This window comes from Malurus melanocephalus, unplaced genomic scaffold (assembly GCF_030028575.1).
Source record: "Malurus melanocephalus ecotype Western Australia unplaced genomic scaffold, MMel_1.1 scaffold_276, whole genome shotgun sequence".
Lineage (NCBI taxonomy): Eukaryota > Metazoa > Chordata > Aves > Passeriformes > Maluridae > Malurus > Malurus melanocephalus.
In genome coordinates this window covers 647836-675729 of record NW_026623508.1, presented here as the reverse complement: position 1 = coordinate 675729, position 27894 = coordinate 647836, and the positions used below count along the sequence as shown (strand labels likewise).

The 27894-nt window shown below is 40.4% G+C and overlaps 2 protein-coding genes across 4 annotated transcripts in view; one reads left to right on the top strand and one right to left on the bottom strand.

The window, feature by feature from the left end:
* The window catches only part of GALNT7 (polypeptide N-acetylgalactosaminyltransferase 7), a 69159-nt gene extending 54484 nt beyond the window's left edge, over positions 1 to 14675 (top strand). For both annotated transcript variants that reach the window (XM_057376273.1, XM_057376272.1), the window contains exons 7-12: positions 2667 to 2784; positions 4607 to 4729; positions 6478 to 6696; positions 8847 to 8945; positions 10238 to 10366; positions 12331 to 14675. In XM_057376273.1, coding sequence (XP_057232256.1) covers positions 2667 to 2784; positions 4607 to 4729; positions 6478 to 6696; positions 8847 to 8945; positions 10238 to 10366; positions 12331 to 12468 — 826 coding nt within the window. In that variant the 3' untranslated portion in view covers positions 12469 to 14675. The remainder of the gene's footprint in view (positions 1 to 2666; positions 2785 to 4606; positions 4730 to 6477; positions 6697 to 8846; positions 8946 to 10237; positions 10367 to 12330) is intronic.
* An 8845-nt stretch (positions 14676 to 23520) lies between these two features.
* On the bottom strand, positions 23521 to 25861 carry HMGB2 (high mobility group box 2). Of its 2 annotated transcripts, none has more exons than XM_057376280.1 (5): positions 25791 to 25861; positions 25106 to 25276; positions 24803 to 24948; positions 24537 to 24711; positions 23521 to 24055 (listed from the first exon to the last, which is right to left on the bottom strand). In XM_057376280.1, the coding sequence occupies exons 2-5, from the start codon at positions 25253 to 25255 to the stop codon at positions 23897 to 23899; spliced, it is 630 nt and encodes a 209-aa protein (XP_057232263.1). In that variant the 5' UTR covers positions 25256 to 25276; positions 25791 to 25861; the 3' UTR covers positions 23521 to 23896. The 2 variants fall into 2 exon arrangements, with proteins under 2 accessions (XP_057232263.1, XP_057232262.1); XM_057376279.1 differs by lacking the exon at positions 25791 to 25861 and adding an exon at positions 25711 to 25784.
* Between the last annotated feature and the right edge of the window lie 2033 nt (positions 25862 to 27894).

The following is a 27894-nucleotide window of genomic DNA, read 5'->3' as shown; positions in this document are numbered from 1 at the left end:
AAGAAGGAAGATAAAACCAGTACCTTTTATTGTTGGAAAGCTTCAATAATTTTCACATAATTTCTGCCTTTTTATTATGCTTTGTAGTGGGGTATATTTTTTTCCAAGCCTAGAAACCCTAGCTTAGAAACCAGGGTTTCTGGATGGCTTTTCAAGACTGGGAGACTGTGGTTCTGCTGGTTTTCATTACTTTCCCCTTCACACTTAACTAATCGTGTTGCTACATTTGAAAATAATCTTCACATCTTCAGAATCTAATGTCTTCTATTGCTTGTATATATGATTTAAACACTGTAAGGACTGGTGTTGGTAATTCCCTATCCCCACCCGTGATTGTTCTTTGCTAGAATGGCAACACATGCAAGCAAGTTATGAAGCTTTGATCTGTTTTGTATACAGTTTAAATAATACCATTTTCTGATGAGACTGTCCACATTGTAACTTTAATATTCACTTGGAGGAGGATAAACTATTTCAAACATCGCCGTAGTGTTCTGTGTTTACCATCCAAACAGGTCTTAAAATCGTTTAAACTGTTCCCAGAAACACAGAACGCATGTTCTCAGAATGTTTTAAAAGATGGTTTTATTTTWAATAATACCTTCAGAATTACAGTGCTTCCTTTAAAAAGAGACATGCCCTGCATCTGTTTGTGTCCASGCTGTGTGCATTTCCTTGCAGCAACACCAAGGCAAGTAAGACCACGTAAAAGTCTTGCTGAAACCATAGCCAGGATTGCTTGGTTTAAAAAGGAAACAAAAAGATCCTCAACAGCTTAAATGCAGAGCCAAAGTTTTTGTGAGGTGAGGATTGCCCCAGGACTAAATCCTTTCAGTAACAGCGCTTACCTCTTGTGCATCCTAACAGAGTAAACTTACGTGTTATGAGCTTACGTGTATTTTACTGTGTTCTCTAACACACTTGGCAGCATGTTGGACTGAAACTTCAGTATCTGAGGTTTCTACACTTGCCAAGTGTTTATGGTGCTGAGGAAAACCAAAAGCTCAGGAAAGCCTGCAGGGGCTGTGCTATGCAAAGTGCTTCCCTCTGCTGGATTTTCTGGCTTCTTAATCTTTGAGCCCCTGGGGTRCAAAAGCAATGTTGAAGGAAAATGCTGTACAAGTAGAAATGGACATTTAGCAGTAATTTGGCATGTGATCACCTAATTTGGACAGCAACTAAAACTAATAATTAATTATGCCTAGAGTCAGTGACTGTGTTTCTGTTGCCCTGCCTCTGCTATGCAGAAAGGGTATATGTTAAAACACTACAGGTTACCTTTTCTTTAACAGTCCTCCAGATATTTATCTAATGGACTGAACAGTTCTAGAAGTGACGCATCTCAATAATTTGGTGATGTAGGAGTATTTCACTTGTATTTTAATTGGATCACCAGAGTTACCTGATCTCTTGGATCCTCCTTTCAGTGCTGCAGATCATCTGAAGTCAGAAGAATTCACTTTTTCYTTACAATTTCTTTTTGACATTGTGAACTTAGTAAGCTTTATCCATCCACACACACAAGCAAAGCGAAACAAGGAATTAATTCACTGCTTCCCATGGACAGGCAGGTGTTCAGCCATCTCCAGGAGAGCAGGGGCCCATCACACATAACAGTGACTTGGGAAGACAAATGCCATCACTTCAGACATTTCCCCCTTCTTCCCCAAAGTTTCATGCGTTGAACATGATGCCACATGGTCTGGGAAAGAAAACCCCTTTGGTCAGCTGGGGTCACCTGTCCTGGCTGTGTCTCCTCCCAGGCACCCCCAGTCTCCTCCCCAGYGTGGCAGTATGAAAGCAGAAAAGGCCTTGGCTCTGTGTGAGCCCTGCTCAGCAATAGCAAAAACGTCTCCACATTATCAACCCTGTGTTCAGCACAAATCCAAAACACAGCCCTGTAGCAGCCTCTGGGAAGGAAAATAGATCTACCCCAGCCAAAACCAGCACATGCTCTAGTCCAGACCACAGCATCTTTTTGACACATGGAAAGTTGCTAATTTAATCTAATGTGCTAATAGCACATGGGAAGGGATTTAAAAAGTCATTAAAAGAATAAGGTGTGTGTGGGGGGAAGACTAAACAAAAATGGAAACCTTGTGCTACTTTATCTAGGCCCTCTTTAAAATTTTACTGAGTATAATGTAAAGTGTCTCCTATGGCAATAGTAAAAAAAGAGAAGATTAGAAAGCTGGAAAAACTCTTCCTTTTTGAATAGACAATAAGTTTCAATGTGGCAGCTCTTCAGAACACAAACCTGTTTGCAGTTTCATATTATCTCAGAAACTGGAACAACTTTTAAGAGAGAAGCATCTCATCACACTGATCCTAATCTTGTTTTTCAATATTTTARTAGAAGGATGCTGACTGGCTGAGTGGAAAATTTAGACTGTGATTTTCTATCACCAAACTTACTAATTAAACAAATTAATTCTAGAAGAAAACCCACAGCATAATGAAAACTGTGACTTCACTAAAAATTATATCAATGAGAATATATTGAGAAAATTGCTGCAAGGTGATGGCAAAGCTTTATGATTTTTCAGTGTATTGCCATTTACCTGATCTTTACTATATGTTAACGGAAGTGCTTTCTTAGCTGATGCTTTCTATAAGTGCTATTGTAGCCTTTTGGCAGAAGCAGTTACACTGTCTTCCTCTTCCAGGTCCCCTGCAATGGCTGGTGGATTGTTTGCCATTGAACGTGATTTCTTCTTTGAACTGGGTCTCTATGATCCGGGGCTTCAGATCTGGGGTGGTGAAAATTTTGAGATTTCTTACAAGGTACCACCATATTTGAAAACTAATTCAATTTAATAGTTTTTTTTTTTCCTGTAAATAATTCTGTTTGGAGTTTCAACAGAAATTTTAACTCTGTTAAAATACCTCTTCCTCATGAAGCCCAGGTTTTGTAGTGAGGAGATGTTGTGACAGAGATGTGTTTCCTTGTGGGCTTTGGGACAGAAGTGTTCAGAGAGGTGGCCCAGTGCTGAGACACAAATGATGCATAATCTAGATTTTGTATAAATGGTTTGGGATTGCACCTTTAACTGCCCAAATATCTAATATGAAATCAGACTGGCAAATTTGATGGGAGGAAACTGTATTTTCTTGTAGTGAGTATAGAAAAAATGCTGTTTCCAATGAAAGCAATGACAGGGAACAAGTAGTCTTTAGTTTATGCCTGTAGAGATATATAATGGTGCACCAAAAAGTAATCTGCTTCCTCCCTCCTATTTTTATGAGTGAAAAATCCTCTCATATACTTTTCAGAATTTCAAGAACTTCTTTACAAGAGAAGTCTTCATAATTGAAATACTAACTCCATGATTCATAATCACTGAGGAGGGCTGTATTTTCACTCCTTAGGCAMATGCATGCTCTTCAGTGTGCAGGAAACATAAGATGATCATCATTAGCTTTTTGTAGCTTCAGTATTTGTAATGACACGAGTGCCAGACAGCAGGAATCTGTCCCAATTAACAGACAAAAGTGAAGATGTCTAATATCCTCAGCAGAAATCTGTGAAGTCACAGCTGAATTTTACAAAAAGTGCATTCAGAGCTGCACTAGTTACTCTTGCTCTTCATGATTTAGAGGAAAGCTCTGAGTGCACTTTCTCAGCTGTAAATCCATATGCAGAGGGTAATTATTGAGGATGTTGCACACATGGGGTCTTTATCCATGTAATTCTCCATCTTGCTTAGATCAAAATCGTAATTGAAATTACTTGCAGTAGTTTTGTAATTGAAGTATTTATTATGTAGAGACCTCCAAACTGGTTTAGTGTAGATCACAACCAATCTTAGGAAGAACTGAACATTTATCAGTCTTGCATGCTGACTCCTAGATAGCAAATAAAATTAATGGCCTTACATATCTGAAGAGATTTCTTTGATGAAACTTAAGAAAATTAAAATCGTGATGCAGTGAAGAAAGTAGGATATTCTGCCCATCTTTACTAATACTGGTAAATCATATTTTTAATCTGGAATTTGGACTAATTTGAAACATTCCCAAAGCTACCTTGAATTTGGGTTTGATGCTACGATTAAACATCTCCAAACTATGAGCAACTAAATTCTGATTTGAGTATCTTTTCTTTTCCTCGTTAAGGGACTATCCAAAGATATGTGGTAGTGAGGGAATTTCAGAACAGTAATATATTTTACCCATTTTTTTATTTTCAGCTACTRTAGTCAAATAAATATTTGTTTCTACTTGGAGCAATGAGCAGTCCTAAGACATCCTTATCTCCTACTAATCTTTGTTAAAAAGAACTTGAATGTGAATGGGCATTTAATCAAAATCCATCTTAATGATTCTATGTGAATTACTGCAATAGAATCAAAATGTGATGGAATGAGACACCCAACTTTTTAAAAAGTGATTTTAGTTGAGTGACTTCCTGGCTGAGTTGAAGATGTATGAGTATACCTTTTATTTCAGAGACCTATTTTCTTTATGCTTACATCTGAAGCAAAATACATGAATATATGACAGTCAGTAAGAAATGTAGCTACATTTCTTCCATAATTTATTATCTATTTGCCTGTTTTAAATTCTTGTGCATATATATTAATAATAACTTTGTTTTAACTTGCAGATCTGGCAGTGTGGGGGAAAACTGCTGTTTGTTCCCTGTTCTCGTGTTGGACAYATCTATCGTCTCCAGGGCTGGCAAGGAAACCCACCCCCTGTGTATGTTGGGTCTTCTCCTACATTAAAGGTACAGTTTTGAAGCAACCTTGAAAGTGGTTTTTGATTCAGACAARAACAGTTTTAGATAAATTTGCTTGAATGATCAGCAACAATTTAGAGAGCACTTCATCCAAAGCTATTTAGTGTCTAAAACTAGGATGGTCATCTCCCTGGAAGAGAAATCCTTGTGCTAATCCTGCTGTTATTAAAAGTAAAGAACCTTGGAACCCATCTTTTTGGTCTGAAGCATTTCCTGTGATCTTTGAGGTACAAATCTGTTTCCTATTACTTTACTTCAGCATCTCAAGCCCTTGCTGCACTGTGCCCAATTAAATGCTCAGCCCAAGAAAAGAGTGAGCCAGCTGTCTATATCTGAAGAGAGAATTTCAAGCAAGAAATTTACCAGCAGGAGGAGAGACAAGCTTCCTGTTAAATTTTTCTGTTGTCCAGTTTAGGCTTCCTCTTGTGCACTGTTTTGGTATTGGTAAATCTCATTCCCAAAGATCCAGCTCCTTGTAAATTCCAATCCCAGAGCAATCTTCCTAGACATTACCTCTGACAATGAGTACCTGTAGAGTTATAGAGTATGGCTTGAGCCAAGCTAGTAGCTAGTTCCAAAGGGAACATCCCAGCCTGGCCTGGCCAGGTAAAAAAATAACCTGGCATACATCCCCACTAAAAAAAAAGAAAAAAAATAGTCCCCTATTAATAGTGCAAATTGATTAACATTTTGATGAAACAAGGACTAGGGCCAGAATGAGGGAGCCCAGGGGGATATATGTGGGAGTGTAGACAGAGCAATGGGCAACAGGATAGCAAACAATAGATCTATTGCTCAGTGGAGGAAAGATACTTGTGTGCCTTGTCTGAAATGATAAAAACCATTTCATCTTCTGAAAAGCTGAACAAAAATATTTACTGCATATCTTAACACCTTACATGAGTCTGCATACTGAATGTGATAAAACACTGCTGAGTGTTCTTAAATATTAAGTTTCTCTTAAAAATTAAGCTTCTCTGTACAACATAGGCTTTTTCCCTCTTCAGGCACCCTACTATCCTTATAGTAAATATCCTTTTCTTACAGCTTTTCCAGTTTATGCTGCATGTGTATAAAAGTAAAAAGTCACAATAATCTATGCCTTTAGTCAGATCTGTTAAGACTGTTTCAACGCCAGGTCATTAATGCTAGAAGAACTGGACAAAGTGAAGTGTGAGCTAGAATGTGTGCAGGTAATATAGAGATAAGAACCATCAAAGAGAATGAGAAGGAAGAAGTAAGGGAGAGGCTCGTTACCAAGTGAGCTGTCCCATTTTCCCCCTTCTCCAAATACCTCACCCATTTTAGACTGAATTTTTCCGTGTTAGTGGACCAATGCATGTCATTCTCTGCATTTGAAAAAGTGTAGAAGGTGAATAGAAACCATGAATTKCAGTTCCAGTAGCAGCAAATGAATGCCACGTCCTCTTGCACCCATAACTGAAAAATCTTCATTTTCAAATAGACAGTCTCTAACCTTAGAAAAAGACTTTGCACTCACATTAAGCCATCTGCTTCAGTCCAGTTTACTGGCTTCAGTCCTAAAATGTTATTTGAAAATAATATTCASGTGTCTTGTGTTGTCTACTGATAGCAACAAATTGTTATTGCTACACAATAATTTCATGTTCTTTAAGAGGATAAATCCTTATATTTCTGTTATTAACAAGGAGTTGCTTCTGGCCCGTTTGTGTGTCGCTGCTTTGAGGTCACAGCAGTGTCTTTATTCTTCACAGAACTATGTCAGAGTGGTAGAAGTGTGGTGGGACGAATACAAAGATTACTTCTACGCCAGCCGGCCAGAGACAAAAGCGCTACCCTATGGAGATATATCTGAGCTGAAGAAATTCCGTGAAGATCACAACTGCAAAAGTTTTAAGTGGTTTATGGAAGAAATAGCATATGATATAACTTCATATTATCCCTTGCCACCTAAAAACGTGGACTGGGGAGAGGTAGGTACAGCACATAACCCCTACGTATTTTAGGAGCTTTTTTTAAAAAATTGTGAATTTAAAAGGAAGCAATTGTTATTTGACATGTGAACAGGCTATCTGATTACTACTGTACTAAGCTATATGATACTAACCAGAGAGGTATGGAGATATAATCCCATGAAAAAAAAATCTATCTATTTCAGCAGGTGTGATTTTTTTAATTAGTTACACAGGTCCTYGAAGGATAATTTAGCCCTGTCTAAACCCTGTCTAAACCATTTTTTTCCATAGTTGGAATTTAGGTTTTCTCAAAAGAAAAAAATGCAAATCCTGCATGTAGGMGTATTGATGAATAGGTGAAAATATTTTTTTCTGTGAACGCCTAGAGAAGAGATTATGAAATCCAGGTGAAGAACATTCTGCCTGCATTTGCTAGACTGGGATGTGCTCATATATTTGCAGCCTCAGTGAATCCCTTACCTGCATGTGATAATTTGATATGATTCTGTAACCGTTCCAGCTTTAGTGTACATGAGTTCACTAAATTAAGAATATGGTTACAAATGTGGCACTTTGAGGTGGTTGACAGAGAGAGTTGGCGTTTCACAGGTGAATGCAGGACACCTCACTGAACTCTTCCCATCTCATTCTGGCCTTTAGCCCACACCATGGAGAGCACTTACTGTAGATCTTCTGCCTGCTTTCAGATTTTTTTATTCCMCTCTGCAGTTGATTTCATTTTTGCCCTATCTCTCCTATTAATTTCACTGTTGCAGATTGTCGAGGCAAAGTCAGAAAATCTTCTTGCTAGCTGAGAACTCCTGCATCCCACTAAGTTTAGCAACATTCTTTCCCAAGATATGATGGATGTAATATGTAGTTTTGTTACTTCAAAAGTGCATTTAGAAAATACAGATCTATGCTGTCTCCTGTCGCCAAGAAAGTGTTAGCTCTAAGTACTTAAAGGAATTAGTGATACAGAGCATGTGCATGGTGGAAGGGGGTGCAAGTAATCTTTTTTCTGAGGGACCAAGTGAGCAATGGCACCTTGATTTTTTTTTACTTAAGAGCTAGCACAAAGCATCAGCTACTGTATTAGCCTTATACCTCATTTGCAATCTGTATAAAGGGTTTGGAAGGTACACTAAATATTGCTTTTCACCAAGGTGAAAGCATCTGAAGAGAATAAAATAATGCTGTCAACCTTGCAGGAAATCATCCTGATAAAAGCAAATGGGTCTGGTGAAGCAACAGGAAAATTCAGCAACAGTTCAGAGACTTCTCTGAAGTTTTCTTCAACTTTTCTTTACAAGCTGCTAAATCTGCCCCCCCCCCCCCCAATTTGTAACACCACACTGATTGCATTTCCAAACTGTAGGGTATGAAAGTACAGGATATAAAGTTCATCTTCCCTGACACTCCGTGGCAGAGTCTAAGCTTAATCCTCCAGACTTTATATACCATTACCAAGAGGAAAGAGGCTCTGGCAAAGAAGATAGGTCTGGAAAAATGTTATTTGTGWTGTAAAGTCTTTGTAAAGCTGCTTGTTGGCCCTTATGAGAAGGGAGTGAGATAATCAGCAGTTGAGACATGCTTTATGATAGGACTTCTGTTCTTTATCCCTGTGCCTGCCCCTCATTAATTTTATTTCTTTTTCTTTTTCTTTTTTTTTTTTTTCTGTGTAATTGCTGCTGCAGAAGGTCCATCTGAGCAGCTGGATCAGCAGGCTGTGCCTGGCTGTGGGTAATTGCTGCTGTGCATAACTTCTTTGTATCCCATTTTTCTTTATCCACAAGATGAGAGCAACTTAGCTGAGCTCCTGAGCTTATTTATGAACACCTGGGAGATGGAACATGCTCTGATAGGAGATTGAATAAATTAAAATGCTTGAAAGCTCTGTATTTTGGTGTTACTAATTTGGAATTGAGCTTTGCAGCTCTAGCTTTGTCAGCATATCCTGACTCGTGGAAGAGCCTGCAATTAGCATGGGCAGGTTGAAGCTGTGTCTCCCAGAACAGTTAACCAGTATTTAAATTTCAAACACAGGTCTGTCTCATCTCTCTGTCAGATACCTGTTTCTGGTTTGGGAGATAAGTGAGAATTTTCTGAACTCCTTAGCACTTATTTTTCCCTTGAGACTAACTTAGAGTGCGAAATCTCTTTTCCAGATTAGAGGCTTTGAAACCTCTTACTGCATTGACAGCATGGGGCACACCAATGGGGGCTTTGTTGAGCTTGGGCCATGCCACAGAATGGGAGGAAATCAGGTAAGGAGCTTGGAGGCAAGTCTGAAGGAGAATTGCTTGCTGTGGATTGATAACAAACAGAGGTTTTCTGTTAAGCCTGTACATAAAGTCACCTTGGTGCCAGCTACAAAAGTGRGAATTAAGGTTTTCCATAGGCATACTGACATTGCTAAAGTACAGCAGTCTGAAAATACCGTTTCAAACATTAATGGTACGAAACTGGAGGTCAACTCATGATCTGCTCATCAGAGAAACATGAAGAAGCAACAGTATCACTGTATTAGAATAACTTCAGCTTTTAACATTACTCCTAATTCACAATTTACCTTTACTTAATAATTATTCCTTTGGGAAAATAAACCCTTACTCACTTTGGCTCAATTATTTCATGAAGTTGTTTTGCTCTAATGGAAGCATAAAACACTTTTGTGCAGTAACTCATCTTCCACCACATACAAGAAGACATTGAACAGAAATTTGTCTCTGCTTTATTAAAAAATTAATTGACAAAACATAATTACTAATACATGGTTACAATCCAAGCATTTATTGTGTTTGTCCTCTATCTTCCCAAACCTCTCTGCACTATCACACAAACATGCTGTTCTGTCTTTATATCTTCTTTTCTGGTTGGAAATTTTTTCAGAATTTAAAGTCCTTATTTAAGCTGACATGAACTTAAACCAGGCAGTTTTGTCATGGAAATCATAAAATTACATATAGAATGATGTTTTTAGAAATCCTGTATGGAATATCTCTTACTAGGCCCTGCAAATGTGTCTTTTATTCTGGTATTTAATGAAAAGGTTCTCTAAACTACCTTTTCTGCATATGATACCCAAAAAACCTTGTAACAATTATTCTGTAAGAAGTAGCTAGGATAATCTTTCTTTATTCTGCATTATTTATTTCCTCCATGGGTAAAGGACCAAAGTTTTAGTGTCTTCACATGAAATTCCTGTCCAGGACCAAGGAGTTGCTACCAGACTTTTATAAAGATAATGAGTTGTTTGGCCATCAAATCATGCAAAGGTTTGTGATCAAACACTTTCAGAAGTCTCCAGAATGGGAATCCCTTTGCCATTTTTGTCTTTCTGTTATGTTTCTTAGCCTTCTAAGTCCTACAGGAAAGTTATGCATTTAGTATTGTGACAGTGAAAGTGTGTTATGCAAAATAAAGAACCCTCCTGAAAGATGGGTGTAATAAAACCAGAAAATGCTTTGAATGTTGCAGTTTCATGGTATTTTCAGTGTTTCTAAAATGCTCGTTAAGTCAACTGTTAKAAAAATGGCTTTTTTTCTTTTTCTRTTAGCTTTTCCGAATCAACGAAGCMAATCAACTCATGCAGTATGATCAGTGCTTAACTAAAGGACCAGATGGATCCAAAGTTATGATTACACACTGTAATCAGAATGAATACAAGGAGTGGCAATTCTTCAAGGTATGCAACAGATATATATGGAAGAAAGTAAATTTTTAGTTTTCATGCTGGTTTTTTGCACCTTTTAAAAATTGCTTGATGTATATCTGAAATTTCAGATCTATGATAAGCTTAACTGAGCTGAGTAGAGTGAAATTAATGGCATGTTCTCAAAAATATACGCATGCTGGAGAAACCTTCTCCAGTGAAAGATGCTTCTGTTTAGTGGTCCTAGTTGCTGTCTTCTGTAGCAAAATCTTTTAGCAAAATCTGACGAGGCTACATGTGCTGGCTGCATGTGCTGCCACAGATATGTTAGGAGTTGGCACTTGTTTTAGAGAAAGCAAAGAGCATGTCCACTACCAGTGATAGAGTTTATAAAAGCTTTTAGTGCCATCACCCTCCCTGGCTGTATGCTTTATAGGAAGAAAGTTTCTTTATCTCATATATGCAGTGACAAGATGATTTAATTGCTGGAGGGTATTTAGCAACTGGGGTCATTATTAGGTCTCATTTTGGGCAGTCTAAATTGAAGTGTTTCTCTGTTAAAGACAGAAGATTTTTTAAGCCTGCGTAGAAGCAGGTAAGTGTAGGATTAACTCTGCCTTTTTGTGTTGTCTTCTTCAGTATTTYATTTCCTGTTCATTAGTCATTCTCTAATAACAATAGCATGGTCTGTTCTTAATCTTGGCTGTGGTGCTGTTATAATGCTATTCCAAAATCTATAAATTTTTAATAAGGACTTGGARTGTTGGCTGATATGCTTGTGAGGGCTGCTACAGTGTGTTTAGTCATCTATTCATGGGAGTTTTGTAAATGCTACTTTTAAAAATGTCTAGGTTTCTATTTCCGTTTGTCTCTTTAGAAAGTGAGATGAATAGTCTAGAGGTGACGTGATCTTTGGATATAGCCACCCATAACTTGGTTCTACATCTAAAAAACTATTCCATGTCAATTTTTCTTCAGCCTATCTAGCATACTGTGTATTTATTAATTAATTAGCTGGTTATCTGAATTCTTTGTTGTTTTCTGAAAAATGCAGGCACGGTTGAGTGCAGTGAAATCTGTTTGTTATCCTTTAAGCCACTCCACATTCTCTAGTGTTTGCATAGAGCTAGGAAATGTCAGGTACCATAATGCCATTTYCACCCCGCTCAGCTTCCTTGTGCTGGACGGGCACATTTCTTTGAATCTGAAACGTAAAAACCAATAAGTGGTGGCAGATAAGTGCCAACTACAGCTTTAATAATGGAATAATACATAGCAGTTTTTAGCTCTCCAGCCATTCTAGTGTGTCCCAGCATGTTACTTGGCTTCTCTCCAAGAATTTCATTTGTGAGGATCCATTTCCTCTACACTAGTACCAGTTGTGTAATTGTTTGCTTATTACCACAATTTATAAGGAAGCCCAATAGGCACAATCTAGGCTGTAGAACAAAACACTGACTGACTTCTAGAAGGAAAAAAAGAGAGGGTGAGAATGAAAGGATGACCAGGAATTGGGTACTGCTGTGCAGTACAGAGGGTATGACTTTCTTCTAATGATKGTGTAAGGAATGAAACACTTACGAACTGCTGAAAAATGCTGTGGCCTTGTGTAAATCAAGGCGCCCAGAGATTTTGTCTGGTTGGTCAGTTGATTGTGTCTGAAATGAGCAGTGTGACAGTTTGGTGAGTGGCACATGTGCTGCTTGAGCACTGAGCAGTAGCAGTGTTCAGAGCCCATAAACAAGCAGCTTTGCTCACATTCTTAGCATTGTTGCCTCAGGGAAATGGGAGGCATCTCAAGTGGACCTACAGGAACCAAAGATTTCATATGAAGGCTGCAAAATGCTAGATTTAACAAATAGTAGGGATGCTGAAACCTGATTTCATAAATCACTATGTTGCAGATGTAAAGAAAACACTGCAAAAAAACCCCAACCAAACAAAAATAAACCCAATACAAAAACCCAAYACATTTTCCTGGTTATTTTGTCTTGCAGAATCTGCACAGATTTACTCACATTCCGTCAGGGAAGTGCTTGGATCGCTCCGAAGTCCTCCATCAAGTTTTCATTTCAGAGTGTGACTCCAGTAAAGCAACACAAAAATGGGAAATGAACAACATCCTTAGTGTGTAGACAGACAAAACCTACCTACTGATGCATTCATTTGTACAGGACTGAAAATAGCCTGAAAACTGCTGCAGTTATTAACTTTGTACAGCTGTGAGCCTCCTGGCTTCCATGAAGGACATAGAGGAACTGTGATTATTACAATAACATTATCATCCGCAGTTAATGTTTACAAAACTGCTTTACCTTAAACTCTGTAGATGTTTACATCTTTTTGTTTCAAGATGTTGGTAAATTAATGTGCTATTAGCTATGGTTCATAGGAACATAGTTAAAAGCGTTGTCGTCTTCTTTGGGATTACACTCAGGGGTCTGAAGGCAGTTTTTTTACACACACTTGAAAAGGTTGGAGTAACCAGATTTCCATAGGACTTGGTGATTATCAACCTGTTGTATTTTTTTATTTAATTTTACATCTTACTAAGCACTGCCACAGGTTATTAGCCAGGGTGGCCTTCTCTCACAGTCATGCTGCTTTTTTGGAAGATGAATTTCAATACATTTAGTGCCTCTTTCATTTCTCTCTTTCACAAGAAAAGCATTTGTTGGAAATTATACAGTGGATTGTTTGAGCTGTCACCAGGGGTAGGGACCAGCCATACCACCCGGTGTAATTCCTGTGTTAACCAAGACAATTTTCTATTGCCAGTTTGGCTGCTCTGCTTTCACTGAATGCTTGGTACAGTACAAGGAAGACTGTCGAGTTTAGTGCTAATGTGGTACARTTTGATGCAGGTAAGCACCCTCACAAATCCAGTTACGAGTTTTTAAGCACTAATTTGCTTGTTTAAACTATGCCTTACATGAAAATAATTAAAACAACAACAACAAAAAAAAACCTGCACAATTATGTAAAACTCTGAAAGAATGAAATACTTCATGTATATTGCTATTTTGAATGGAAATCACTTAGAAGTGGACTAAAATTTATAATTAGGAAAAAACATCAAGCCTCTTAATAATAATTCTGTATAATTCATCATGAGGACATCTGCCAGCCAGTTTGGATGCCAGATTTAGATTCAAAAAGAGAAATGGAAATCCTGAAACCACATTTGTTCATACTGATTTTCTTCTTATTTCTGTCATTTGCAACTTCTCCAGAGGGATTACAAACACAAAAAAACAGCTGCTTGGTGCTATAGTGTACAGAGTAGAATGTGAAGAAGTTGTTTCTAAAAATGTTCTGGAAAGGAGTTGATGCAAACTCCCTTAGGAGTATAAATATTTACTCTGAATGAATAGAGAGGTGGAGGGGAAATGACTTATCCTCACTTCCTTTGTCCAGATTTTGTGACTTAAATGTTGACATCAGTGTACTGATTTCATAACTGTTATCCCTATAACACGTCACACAATTAAGTATGACTTAATACTTCCCTGAAGTCTAGAMTAGCATTGCATGCAGCTTCCATTGATGTTAACAAGGGTTATGTATCATATTTGGTGGCAGAGTTTGATCTTTATAGGGCTGTCTGCACTGATCTATTAGTTTGGGATCTTTCTTAATTTCTTTAAATTTCTCATCTATCCTTTCAGAGCTATGAAAAATAGAAAATAAAGGAGGGAAAAACTGGAAAAAAAAAAGAAAAAAAAAGGAAAATAAGGTTTTGTGCCAGTACTTGTTCCTTGTGTGTGTGAAAACTGACTCCATTTGTGTGTTGGGTAGATTAATTTAATCATAAGACTATGCATAAGAGAAAGAATGATGGCACATAAATTGTGCGGGTGTGCATTTTAAATGGGTATTATGTGCAATTCATTGAAAGCTGATGCTGTATGTGAATATGAAATCTGTATGTGAGACTGAAACCTTGTGAAACATGAGATCACAAGAAGCTGTTGCTGTAATGACTTTTTCCTACTATAGCTGGCTTGGAAAAAAATAATTCCCATTTTCTTGCTTTGTAAGTTGATGATAATATCACTATGCATTTCTACATATTTTATAAATTTGATTTATGCAGATTTTGATACACTGTATGTTTCTGTAGAAATTGTATAAATCTTTAAAAAATTTATTAGGGATAAATCCGGAAAACCTATGTATATCTTACTCATGGGTTGCTTGTTTTTTAGGTGAAGTAAATAAAATATTTGAATTTTTTTGGTTTATTATACTTTTACAGAGTAAAAATGGATCATTATCTTTATAGAAACCCCATATCTCAAAATCTAGACAACTTCAATGTTACAAACTTACAAATATTAAAAGTGGTTTATTTTAAAGTTTTTTCTAGTTACCTTTTGTTGCATCTGTGGGGACTCAGGTTTTTTTCCAGTGAAATGAAGAATTAAATTCCCACTGAGAACTGCCACGTGGACACATTTGGATTTTTGTATCACCTGCCCTGATATATTTAGGTAGATTTAATATGCTCCTAGAAAAGGAACTTGAGAGTACAACCAAAGATCAGGACTCATTTGTAATGTTTTTACTGTATTTTATCTTTAGTTCATTTATATTTACACCRAGAAATGTGTTTCAATCAAACTTTTTTTTTCCCTGAGAAGGTGCCTTAGCAAAGGAGTATGCAATTAAATCAGGGCATGAAAGACTCAAGTTCAAAGAGCAAACCTAAATGCTGAAATCCACAGAGCTTTTTTTACAAATGGCATTCTTGCCTCCCAGCTGTATCTGTAGGCACACTTTTGCATTTTCAGATTTCAAAAAGCTCTTTTGACAAAACCCTGGAGTTATAGCACAGAAAACTCATGTAGGCAACACCCTTTTATGTGTAGAAACAGGGACCGATAGGAAGGAGGGAAGATCTTTATGACCAGAGATGCTGGCACRAGGAGAACCTACAGCACACTTTGGGCAGTACCAAAGGCACTGCCCCCACTGGTGGCATCCGAAAATCAATGAATTCTCTTTCYCTAATGTCAGTCAGTCTCCTTTACTATTGTCTGCTTCTTCCATACAGTTTGCCTCCAAACTGCAGTCCTTAAAGCCAAAAATTATCAACTTCCTGCTCTAAAACTAGATTAGGAAACTTGAGATCTATTAACACCATGCCAGAGATGTAAAAATTTGTGCTTGACTCTGATCTGTGAGCCTTCTCACAAGAAACAGCAAAACATACCACTGCCTGTAAAAACACAAAAGGTGTTTTGGTAGATTTTGCTGCATATAAAGCACAATTTTACTTTAAAATACATCAAATGGTGCAAGAATCTATGGAGGCAAAGTAACAAGGGGATCTTTAGAACATGAAGAAGAATTTACCTACACCATTGAACACAAACTTTTTTTCTGTAAAAGCATTTATTGTTTGTTCCCTGCTGGTGAGCTTAGATCCATCAATTGTAACAGGTGAAAAGAAATAACTCAAGGGAAAACAAATTGGCAGTGTTTCTGTTTCTGGTTGTTCTCATTGCTATGAAAGGCATGTGAATACTAGGTCTTGCTGTGTTCTGAAACCTTATCCTGCTTACTTTTATGAGAGTAATCCTTGAGAAGTGTCAGTGGTTATCTTCCAGGGTAATATGTACTTTCAGGWAACATCAGAAGTGGTTGCCAGCATTGGCCGTTGACTTTAATTATCCTGCAAGCCTACTCTGAACTCCTGCAGTGTTGGAAGAGTAAATTGTGTGGCTTGTTGGCACTGTATGAAAGGAGTCTCTAAGTAGAATGAATCTAGTCARAAAAAGTGATAGGCTATCAAAAAAATGTAAGTGATTTTGGCTCCCTTGGGTTTTGAATAAAACCCAAAACATAAGCTCTAAGTGACCCCTGAATTCTGAAACCGCTTTGACCCTTCTCTCACTGGGAGCCTCACTTGCTGCTGCCTCAAGTGTGTGTTCTGGTGTGAGCTGCCTCCCTCATGGTGCCCTCTGCTGTGGGAACTGCTTTGGAACCCAGAAAAGCAGGAAAAGGTGCTTGTGTGGATTGTACATCTCGGTGACCCAGGCAATGGTTAGTAACCTTTGTTTTCTAAAATCTTGAAAATCCAACCCATTCTTTACATGGAGGAACTAATGAAGTGTTCTCCATTACCATGTAACATAGGTAAAATTAAAACTGAGATACCTGCACAACTCTTAGGATTTTTACCACATTGCACTGCTCTGTGGCTTTTCTGAACAGCAGTGTGGATGGAGATTCTCCAGCAAAGTTAGTGGCATGTGGTCCATGGTGGCTGATGGCCTGATGGGTCTGGAGTGACTGATGAAAAATGCACATTCCTTCAGCCAACAAGTCCACGAAGGTGACATGCACCAAAGTCTGTAAGGAGGAGTTACAGTTGCTCAAACACTGAGATAAAATGGTATGTTTGTGTTTCAGAGCCTTCCTTTTTCTTACTAATATGCTTCACAGAGAAGAAATGCAATTGTTTCAGGGACAAGAACAGTGTCCTCTCTGAAGTGGGAATGCAGATAAAGAGTAATCTCTCCTGCACAAAAAAAAGCTAATGCCTGAGATTAGCATGATGGCAATAGCAGCCTTCTGGCTGAATATGCCAGGGAAAGGGAAAATGAATGGAGAGATGATATTTTRCTTCCCTGGAAAGGCTGCTGGTGGCAGTGTGTGTCAGCTAAGAAGGCAGCATGCCCAGACACTTGTTAAAGTACAGCCTTCGGATGAAGAAGCATGGCTTGAAACGGGCTTTCTGAATCACATGAAGGCACTAAATTGGAAATAGGATTCAAAATACAGCTTTTCCCCTTGAAATTCGTGGGAGGATTTCCATAGGAAAATAATGTAGGTCAGTATCTTTGGGGGACAGCAGCAGGCCTTGGGGTGTGATGTCTTCTGACTCACCTGTGTGTGGGGTGCACGTTCCCTGAGTTAGAGCCCTGTGGGATACAGCATTGGCACTTGTGGGGGACAGCTGGGCCAGAGCCATACTGGGACTGACATTTCTGGGGGCTGTGGGTCAAAACACCCCTCTGCAAGCTGTGCTTCCATGCAGCCAGGGCTTTGTCCCCCTGTGTCATTCTGCACAGGAGACCCCGAGCCCCACCTGGCAATGGAAGCCTTGCCAGCCTGGCTGCTGCACCTTGCCAGAGTGCTCACRGCCATCACAATTGTCCAACAGGCAGCTACAAATGTAGTTTTTGTGTTTTTATTTCTGAGACAGCAGAAACTGTGAAGGAAAGTAGAACTTGATGAAAGTGGAAACCTTCTGGAAGATTCTTGTGAGTTCATAAGAAGCGAAAATTTGGGGAAAGCTGACCAGGAGAAAAGGCATGCCCAGCTCTGGAAGGGCTTCTAGTCATGCTGCTCTTTCAATTGCTCTGAGGAAGGCACTGAAGTCTTACCTGTCCTGAAGATGCCAAGAAACCTCTAAAGACAGAGCTAATCAGCCTGGCAATGGAAAGGAAAGCTGTCTGTCCTGCCATGTGGGAGAGAAGGTAAGATGGTGGGGGATGTTGCTGAGGAAAACAGTTCCTGTAACCCTACAGCAGAGTGGGSTCTGGTTACTATTAATATTAAAGCTATTGAGGATTAAGAAATATTGAATGGGCCATTTCCAGCTGGAGATAAGAAACATTCCTGCTTTTTTTTTTCCTGTTACATTATCCCATTATCTTCCAAGTTAGTATGAGAAAAATAGTGTCCATGCTCCAGAAATATTGGGACCCTTTGTCTCTGATGGACAAGCTGATAACTATTTTGAATTAGGATAAGAACTAAACATAACATTAAAACAAAGCACTTGCAAGATCAGATCAAAAGTCCAGGTAGCACAGCAGCCTGTCTCACTCAGAGGTCAGAAGGATCAGTGTGGTCAAAGAGTGCAGGGCAGAGTGAAAGGATGATGCAAGGATACTTGTCTAAACTTCCGACGTTATATAACTCAAGCACTTTCTGACTAGAGAGGGTATTTCTATTTCATAGTCTAGAATTTATCCAACTGCTGCTTGAATCTGGGCAAACTTTGGTCATGTGTCTTCTGATTTATACAAAAAGATTTAAGGTTTCTGAAGAGGTGTGCTGGCTCTGTAGTGCACTCCTCTGCTGTGACAATCAGTGAGATACAGGTGAATTATGAAGGCTTGGTAAAGTTCCTGAAGAAGTAGTCAGTGCTAGGTCCATGCATAGCTCAGCCAGCCAGGAGCTGGTTGCAAGGTAGCAGCACTGACAATAACATCAACCACTCATTTTTCAAAGGGCCTTCAGCATATTGTGGTCTTGTCCATACAAACATCATCCTTCCGGCTCTGCTGAAGGACTGATTTATGCGTACAAACTTTACCATCAGATTTTTGGACCAGAAAATACTGACAATAGCCAGATAACTTTAAGGTGGAACACCAGATCTGTCAACTATAAAGATTTTTCTGGTGGTTGACTTAATATTTAGTCCTGGAATGTCATGAGCCTCTCCAACATCAAGGCTAAGGGGGATAGTTGATTTTAGGATGTCAGGATAGTCAGAGCAATGTACRGGTTCACTCTCTAATTGGTGCTAGCCTGTGGCAATCAACTAATTTGAGGAATTTGTGTAGGGAGTCATCTTTTTTACCAAGTAGATCTGAATCTTACGATATTCCACAGTTAGGAGACTGAACGTAYCCCTCAAGGGCTGTGTGCATTGGAGAATGCACACAGAGCCCAGTATCTAGGGCTCTGTTATGAGATTCTTGACACTGGATTCAAGTAGGATCATGGAAAAGCAGATGGGTTGTGATGCAGCTCATACAAGAGGCCCAGCAGTTTTTKGAAATGTGGAGCTTGCTGGCAAAACACTTAGATACTTAAAGATGTGGAAAGAAATATAAGCCAAAACAAGAAAACAAGCAGAAAAAGATGATAAGGCAATACTAAATACATATTTTGTTTGTAACTCTTTTACCTGATAATGCCTAACATGCTATTAGTTTTTTTAGCAAATATTCATTGTCTTGACAGAACTATCTATTGCAGCTCCAGCACCTCCTCCAGATTAATGTGATATGAACTCATGTTACCCATGACTTGAATGTTAAGCCAGCTTTTTCCCCTTCACGTGTGATAGGGGAGCACATGTTAAAATGTAATGCAGTTAGTACTAACACCATATTTTGACAGGTTTTACTATCCTTTTATTTCAGGCTGCAGGCTGGCTTTGCAGATTTTCACTGTTAGCTGCTTTTATTCATCTTCAATGGTGACTTACTTCTTTTTATGAGAAGTAGACCAGAAAAGCTCAAGTAGACCAAAAGTACCTGACCTCCTTTACCTTAATGTTCACAGATTTCTTTGAAGAATATTTACAGCTCTATGGAACAGGATTTCCTCTTGTGAAATCACAAGTTCTATTCAGCCAGCAACTTCTATTTGTCCAGCAACTTTCAGCCGTACTGGGGTAGCTCTTACCAACTTGCCTTATGGACATTATTGGTCTGAAGCATTCTGCATCTCCACAGAATGTTTTCTAAAAGTTAGTGTCATATTTGTGACCTTCCATTCCTCTAGCACTTAGACAGTTTCAAGTAAAAAAAATATAWAGAATGGTTCATAGTTCAGCCATTTCATTGCTTGGGTTTCCTTAGAACTCTTGGATGAATACCATCTGTCCTGTCATTTTGTTTCAAGACCTTTTACACTTGGATTTGAGACAGATGCTTCACCATGCCTCTTCCATTAAAAAATTTTGTCATGAAAACTGCATTATGCTCTTCTACAAGGTTAAAAAAAGAAGTTTTATTCTAGGCATTGCTAACTGTATCTTGAACATCCATTGTCCCTAGGACAGTTTGGCAGTCCTCTCAGTTCTGAAGATGCCCAGGCTTTGGGTGAGTTAATTTTCTTCCTATGATCTGGTACAGTACTGTGTATTGGATTTAGGATAATACTGATAAAACACCGATGGTTTAGTTGTTGCTGAGAAGTGTTTACACTTAGTCAAGGACTTTTCAGCTTCTCATGCTGCCCTGCCAGCAAGGAGGCTGGGGGTGCACAAGAAGCCAGAAGGGGACACAGCTAGGACAGGTGACCCTCCATCACTGACCAAAGGGATATTCCACACCATATGGGTCAGCATATAACAAGGGTGAAAGCTGGCTGAGGAACAGACTTTGGGAGCTGGCTGAGCATGGTTTGGTGGTTTTTAATTTTCATCGCTTAATTTATTTATCTTTTTGTTACTTTCCTTCTTGTTATAATTTATTCCTTTATTATTTTTTTATTTCAATTATTAAACTTCTTCTATCTCAAGGCATGAGTTTTCTTACTTTTACCATTCCAATTCTCTCCCCTATCCCACTATATGGGGGAGCAAGAGGCTTCGTGGGGCTTGGTTGCTGGTTGGAGTTCAACCATGACAGATGCATTTGAAAGTTATTAGACTATCTGTCAAGTTGCTCTGATGCTCTTTTTCTTTGCCATATGTTGCTGTGTCTGGCCTGTTGATGTGCAGGGTTTTTTCAGGTTTAATAGTTTAAAAATAATTTGAACTTTCTAAAAATWGCTTTCTTACATTGTTATTCTCCCATTCTTGCTCTTTATCTGCTTCATATTTTTGGTGGTTTTTTGGTCTGCTTTACTGCAGAGGATGTCTATGCTGTATCTCTTGTACAATGTGAGCATTCACCCCAATGCCTGCAACCATTTGGGGCATGCCTGTGAGTTTTGTTTTTAGACTGACCTCCCAGTTCACCTCCAGTGAAAAGTTTCCAATAATTTTTTCCATAAGTTTGTCCATATTGAACACTGATGTGAAAAACTAATTTAGCTTTTCTTCTATGGCCTTATCTTTTTTTAACACTCCTATTACACTTTGATTCCTTATTAGTCCTTTCCAGAAAGTGCTCACAGATGGGCATTACATGAACTCCCTGACCTGACATATCATACTTTTGAAAGCTTCATTTGAAAGCAGTGATTTTAATGTACTCTACTCTTTTCCATTTGCCTTCATATTCAACATCCTTCTTACCAAAAGGACAAAATATTTTTTTTTTAATGCTAATTACCTTTAGTCATTATGTGGTTCTCTGTTGATAAATCAGCCTGATGCAGAGCTTTTGGTGTGCATGCAAAGTGACATATGGCATGATGYGGGGCAGGCTATAGAGCAGTGCAGCAGTCTATTTTTTGCTATAAAGATCTCTCCAGCAGTTGGGATATATTTGTAAATTAAACAAAAATCATAAACAAAAGTAATCCACAGGCAGCTTTTGACAGCATTGTTAGGACATGCGACAAGAGAGTGCCAACATTAGTCAGGTCTGCACTGATTTGTGCAGAAGTTTCACTGAAGATAAATTAGCCAATTAGTGCTTAAATGAAATAGAATCCAGAAGCTACTTCAGTTCACTGAGGAAAATATTAGAGCTCCCTTATTCTGAATTATCTCAAGATCTGTTCTTATTCTGACACAGTCTTTAAAATTCTGCAACCTGTGCAACTTGTAGGATACCTGAAGAGTTATATTTTGTTTCAATTTAAAAAAAAAAAAAAAATTTCAAGTAATCAAATTAGTCAGTTTACTCTGATGTTACTCCTCCATTGCAGGTTATTTAAATCTAATCAGGAAGACTTATTGAAGCATCGTTGTTCTGTACAGGTAGAAAGTGTCAGAATTGAGAGGAGGTGATGGTGCATTTCTGCAGGGAAATATTAACAGGATATGGTGACAACAGCATAATCTTGGATACACACTGTAACAGAGAATTGCTTCTAGATTAAAGAATTTTTTAGTTAAGGACACTGGTACTGTAGGACTGCAAATTCTACAGCAAAACGTGTTCTTGAGCACTGGAGGTACTGTGCACAGAACCACAGCCTCTCACTTCCCTTTTATGCCTGCGGCTTCCCAAAATCCAAGCCTGAAAAACTGAGCCATTGATCAYACTTTTGCAGGTTCTCTGGCAGGTCCAAGATGTAAAACAGCAGCTAATCCTTCTGATGCTACTTAAGTATCTCAGGGGCAGGGTGGGCAGGAAAAAGCAACTCTGAGTTTCTAAGGCTTTCAAAAATTAATACCCATTCCAGTATAAAAATGTTTGAATTGCCTTTACAGTTACTTAATTTCCATACTTACAAGAATATACAGTATTTTTCCTCAAGCCTCTTGTTTCAGAAAGAGCTGTTATCATTGGCCTACCCAGTGGCATTTACCACACTGAAGTGGTGAAAACACTTTTTATCTTACACATGGTAGAATAGTGGAACACAAAACTTATTTCATAAGCTAATGGACATTAGGGAGGCATTTTAAACAAAATCCTTGGAAGCCTGCCCTTTATATTACTTAATTTTTCAGACATTACACTTCAGGGCTGGGCTTTCAAGGGCTAGCGAAAATTATTTCCTGGTATTTGTCTCAACAAATAAAACTTAGGTTATCATAGTTTAGCTGTAGGACTTCAAATTCCCCAGTTGCAAATAGTGTTAAGTATCTAGATTTAAGCTTTTATATATACTGAAGTAAAATAAAAAATGMAAGTCAATAGTGTAACTGGTGATACTGTTACAACCACAAACAGGAACGTATMAGGAGCACTTGTTCTTTACAGATGCCTTCTCTCCTTTTCTGCAGGAATCTATTGGCATGTGTGGAGATAACATTCCAGCATTTTTCATGCTGTTCTGCAAGCTGTGTATTTTATGAGAAGCCACTAACACTGGGACCAAGGGGAGAGAAAAGGAGTAGGCAACATCTGGGAAGACATGCCTCTAACCATATCTGCCCTACAGCCAACTTTCCTGTCCCAAAATAGACGCAGAAAAGGCCAGAGACCCTGAGCTCTGGAAGAAAAGTCTAAAAATTCACTCATTACCAGCTACTATGCCAAAATAAAGACCTGTGCTTCAGCAGTCTGGGCAAAGAAAATAATCCAGGAGTAATTATCAAGAACTTCGCTACTTAAGAGCCTTTTTTTTCCACCCACAAGGTAACACAGGCAAATGCTACTGCAAGGAAAGCATCAATTGCAACTAATCCTAGTGGATGTGGGATGGGAATCAGTTAAAGGAGTTTAAACACCTGCAGGAGTTAACACCTAAGGGACTTGCCAGTTTTGCAGTAACAAGAGCCCAACAACATTGCAAAGCACTTTCCCACACAGGATTCCAGCTTTCTGGGGGTGCCCAGCCTCTCAGAAACATCATGAATACAAAAATAATAATGTACAACATTTTATTACAAAACTGTTAAAAAAGTAATACAATGCAACAAAATGCTACAAAATATAAGATCAGCTATTAAGCTACCTCCTTTGTTTTATTTAGCTAAAAAGAAACACCTGGCTATCAGTCACTGAAATTCAAAAAACCATTAAATATGCAGAAACAGCAGAAACATTCAACATTTTTTCCAAACCAAACTGGGGCAGCCCATGGCTTACATTATAAATTGAAGTCTCCCTACAAAGAACCACATTACCTATACACAATTCTGTACAGATTTTTATACTGAAGCTAACAATGAGCTGCACTTGAGTTCACATTCTTAGCAAAATATTGGATTTTGAGCATAAATTTTTACAGCAGGACATTCATTTATTCTTCATCCTCATCTTCTTCCTCCTCTTCCTCCTCTTCTTCCTCTTCCTCCTCCTCCTCCTCCTCTGGTTCTGCTTTCTTCTTAGATCCTGCAGGCCTACCTGGGCCTTTTTTACCTGCATCACTCTTGCTCTTGGCACGATATGCTGCAATATCCTGCAAGAAAAGTGCTGTTAAGTTGCTAGCAATAGAACACTTACAACAAATTTGTACTGCTTCAGTATTTCAGTACTACTGTTCTGTACASATCAAACAAAATGCATGCAAAAAAACAGCTTTTCTACCTTGGGATTGTTATGCTTAAATCTTTAGGCAAAAGAACATGCAATGCAGACAGTTTTAAGAATTTTATGACCACAGTGCTTTGGAATCTGACTGTATTTATTTTAGCAAGCAGGTGACCTGTTTTCTGGTAGTAAGGCATTTTAGTGGTAAAATCTCTAGACATGCAAAACCCACATCCTAGTTCACYATAGGGCTTCCAGATACCTACCCTGCCATCTTTCCATGTGTTCTAAAGCCTGACAGAGATTGACGTAAGCGTTAAGAATTAAAAGCCCCATATGGTTTGGGTACAAGACACATACTTACAGCGAGCTCTACAACTTTAACCGTTATTTTATCACTTTTACTGTACCTTTTCATATTTCTCCTTTAGTTTTGCAGCCTTCTGTTCATATGGCTGTTTATCTTTGGCCGACTGTTCAGACCACATTTCACCTAATTTCTTTGCTGTATCTCCAATAGACAAGCCAGGATGATCATTTTTGATTTTCGGTCGGTGTTCAGAACAGAAAAGGAAGAATGCAGACCTACATTGAGAGAAAGTGATTAAAATTAAGTATCAAACTCTGAGAACTAATACTTCTTTYTGTGGGGGAAGGGAGTCACAGAAACACTCACGGTGGTCTTTTAGGAGCGTTGGGATCCTTTTTCTTTCCTTTCTTCTCACCTTTGGGAGGAACATAGTTTTTCATCTCCCTGTCATAACGCGCTTTGTCTCCTTTAGCCATTTCTTCAAACTTTCCTTTTTCCTTGCTTGACATTGTCTGGGGACACACGAAGAGGAAAGAAGAGTCTGGATGAGATAAAGCAGCTACTGACCCACTAAAGCCTAAGCAGCAGCTGCTACCAGGGATCTTTTCCCAGCAGCCCGCAGCAGGGGCGGGGGCTGCTCCGGCAAGGGCCCGGCCCGGCYCGGCTCACCTTCCATCGCTCCGAGCACTTCCGCGAAAACTCTGCGAAGTTGACGGATGAGTCCGGGTGCTTCTTCTTGTGCTCCTCACGGCAAGTCTGGACGAAGTAAGCGTACGAGGACATCTTGCCCCGCGGCTTATTGGGGTCGCCTTTGCCCATGGCGAGATCGGCGACGGRTCCCTGCGAAAGGAGGTGGGTGGGGAGCCGGCGTGAGGCGGGGCCGCGCCTCAGGCCGTTCCCGCCTCTCGCCCGCCGGCGTCTTCCCGCCCCAGCGCGCCCGGCCCCGCCCCCGCCGCAGCCCCTCTCGCAGTGCCCCCTCGCCGGGGCCGCAGCACCTTCCGCCGCCAGGCGCCTCTCCTCGCTCCCCGCGGCGTGCAGTCCGCCCGGCCCCGCCGCCCGTGCCCCAGCCCTACCAGCCGGGGCCGGAGCCGCCGCCGCTCTCCCGGCCCCACCCGCCCGCCAGGAATCTTCCCCTCAGCACCAGGCGCGCTGCCCGCCCGCCGCGGGAGCCCCTCACTCCTTCTGCACCCAGGACCGCCACTGGCATCCCTTCCTTCCCGCTCTCCCTCCATCCCTTCGGGCGCGCTGACGYTGCGCGGGGGTGCGGGCCTTGCCTGGCTGAGCGGAGCGGGCGGCGCGGGGCTCTGCTCCCTCAGGTGCTGCTGCCGAATGGTGCCCAGCCGCGCGCACTTACCGCCTCTTGTTTTCCGCGGCACTGCCCGCCACAGCAACCCGACCCGCGGCGCCGTGGACCCGCCCCCCRCCGCAGTCGATTGGCTGCCGCGCCTGTTCAAACTGCCCGAAGCTCCGCCCCCTGGCGCAGAGACCAGACAGGATTGGCTGTTTGCCGCTCTGATGTCAGCGGCCGAGCAGCTCCCGGGCTAGGTCGAGCGCAAGGGGGTCGTTGGCGCTCATACCCGTTGGAACCGGTTGGGGTGAGGAGAGTGGGGGGGCGGTGCTGGGCGGAACGCGCTGGGCGGTGATTGGCGGAGAGGGACGGTTTAAAAAACCGCGGTGGCCGCCGCCATTGGCCAGCGAGGGCTGCGGYCGCTCTGATTGGGCGGAGCGTGGGCGCTGCAGCGTGGTTTAAAAATACAAAGGGAGGGAGGTCGGTGGCGGGTTTTGTAGTTCYGCCTACCCCAGTGCTGGGTGGCTGAGGCGCGTAGCGTCGCCCTCCCTCCGTCCTTCTCTCTATGGGTGGGTAGCCGCCGCTGACTAAAACTGGGCTGAAAGCTGAGTTTCGGTGCCCGAGCCAAGCCCGTTCCTGGGGGCCCCCGAGCCCGCCCTCCCCGCCGCGGGGTGGGGGCTCGGGTGGTGCCTAGCCCCGGCTCCAGTCCGCGGGGCCTGGGCAGTGCGTGTCCCCGCGAAAGGAGGGCTGGCGGGGCCCGGCTTGTAGCGATGTCTGGGCAGAGAGAGCTACTGCTTCCCTTTCCCAGGCTGGAGGGGTTCAGAAGAGCCTGGGGCTGCTTGTGGGAGGTGGGTTCCCCCCCTCACGCCGGATCAGAGGCACCGGCGCTGAGAAGGGAAGGTGTCGGCTCTCCGATCTTGGTGCTATCTTTAAACTGCAAGCCGCAGCAGTGGAAAGCCTGGGACCCAATCCCGGTCGAACTGAGGTTTTAATGCAAACCACACCTTTCAGGTGCACTGCTAGCAGCGAATCTGGCCTTTGGGATTTGGGGAGAAATCTGAAGTTTCCGTACAGTCACTTATTTTACTGCGATGTAATCCCAGACTACCTACTTGTTGCTGTTAGTTTTTTTTCTGTCTGATTATTCATCCAGTTCTCTACTTTGGGTAAATATTCTTAGTAATCTAAGCGGTTGTTAACACTTGTTGTTTCAGGTGTAGTATATAGCCCTGGTGAAAAACAGGTTATAACTTTGTTTACTGAAGATGCGATGCCTTCAGTAGAGTTTTAATCATGTTAACCTTCCTCAGTGGTAAGAAAAACCAAATCAAATTTTAAGACAGCAATACAAATCCCTAAGCTATGTGAGGGTATGGAGTAGTTGCAGGTGTGAGAGTGGTCAATATCTTGATCTCCAGTCTCCATCATCCAGAGTTACTCAGTAGAAGAATTTATCAGGTGCAGTTCTTCAAGCCTTTTTTCTTTCCCTTCTGACAAGGGCATATTCATATGGAACAGTTCACTAATGTTGTAAATGCCTCCTTTAATCCTGTTGCATTTTAAGCTTTGTGTATTTGCCCAGACTGCAGCCCTAAAAGCCAAAAAGAGGGTAATTGGGAGGTAAATTCACAGAGCAACCCATAGATATGYATTCCCTCTTGCACATGGCAAAGCCTCCMCAAGCCACTTCCAAAATCTTGTATCACTTCGCTTCTGTGGCTATTAATTTTGATAGTGTTTAACATACAAATAAAGCTTAGCCTTCCTTACCTTCTAAAATAAACATTTACATGGGGGATGTTTCATGTTCCGGTTTTGGCTTGTTATTACTGTAATCCATTCCACTACTCAATAGCAAATTAATGTTCTCAGTTCTATGGTCCTGCGTTCTATGTAGGTCTATCGACTTTGCAGAGTTTAAGTTGTCGTGTGGCTTTAAAAATGCCTTTGCTTCATGTTTTACATGGAAAACACTTATGTTTGGTGAGTTAAGTTGCCAGATGGGTCACTCATTTGCTTTATGGTAAACCACCTCTACATGATAGCTTTTTATGAAGTGTTTTCTAGTTAATAAAGCAGTTTTGTAAAAGATGGTAGAATTTTACAATAGCAGTGTGTACTGAGTGAATCATTGTACAACCATTGGTATCTGTGGGTGTAAAACCATTCC

Excerpts from the sequence above, each read along its gene's own strand:
- HMGB2 (XM_057376280.1), bottom strand. The coding sequence starts at position 25,255 with ATGGGCAAAGGCGACCCCAATAAGCCGCGGGGCAAGATGTCCTCGTAC. Across the intron at positions 24,712-24,802 it reads AACGCTCCTAAAAGACCACC|GTCTGCATTCTTCCTTTTCT; the intron begins GTGAGTGTTTCT and ends CTCTCAATGTAG. Across the intron at positions 24,056-24,536 it reads TAAAGGAGAAATATGAAAAG|GATATTGCAGCATATCGTGC; the intron begins GTACAGTAAAAG and ends CTTTTCTTGCAG.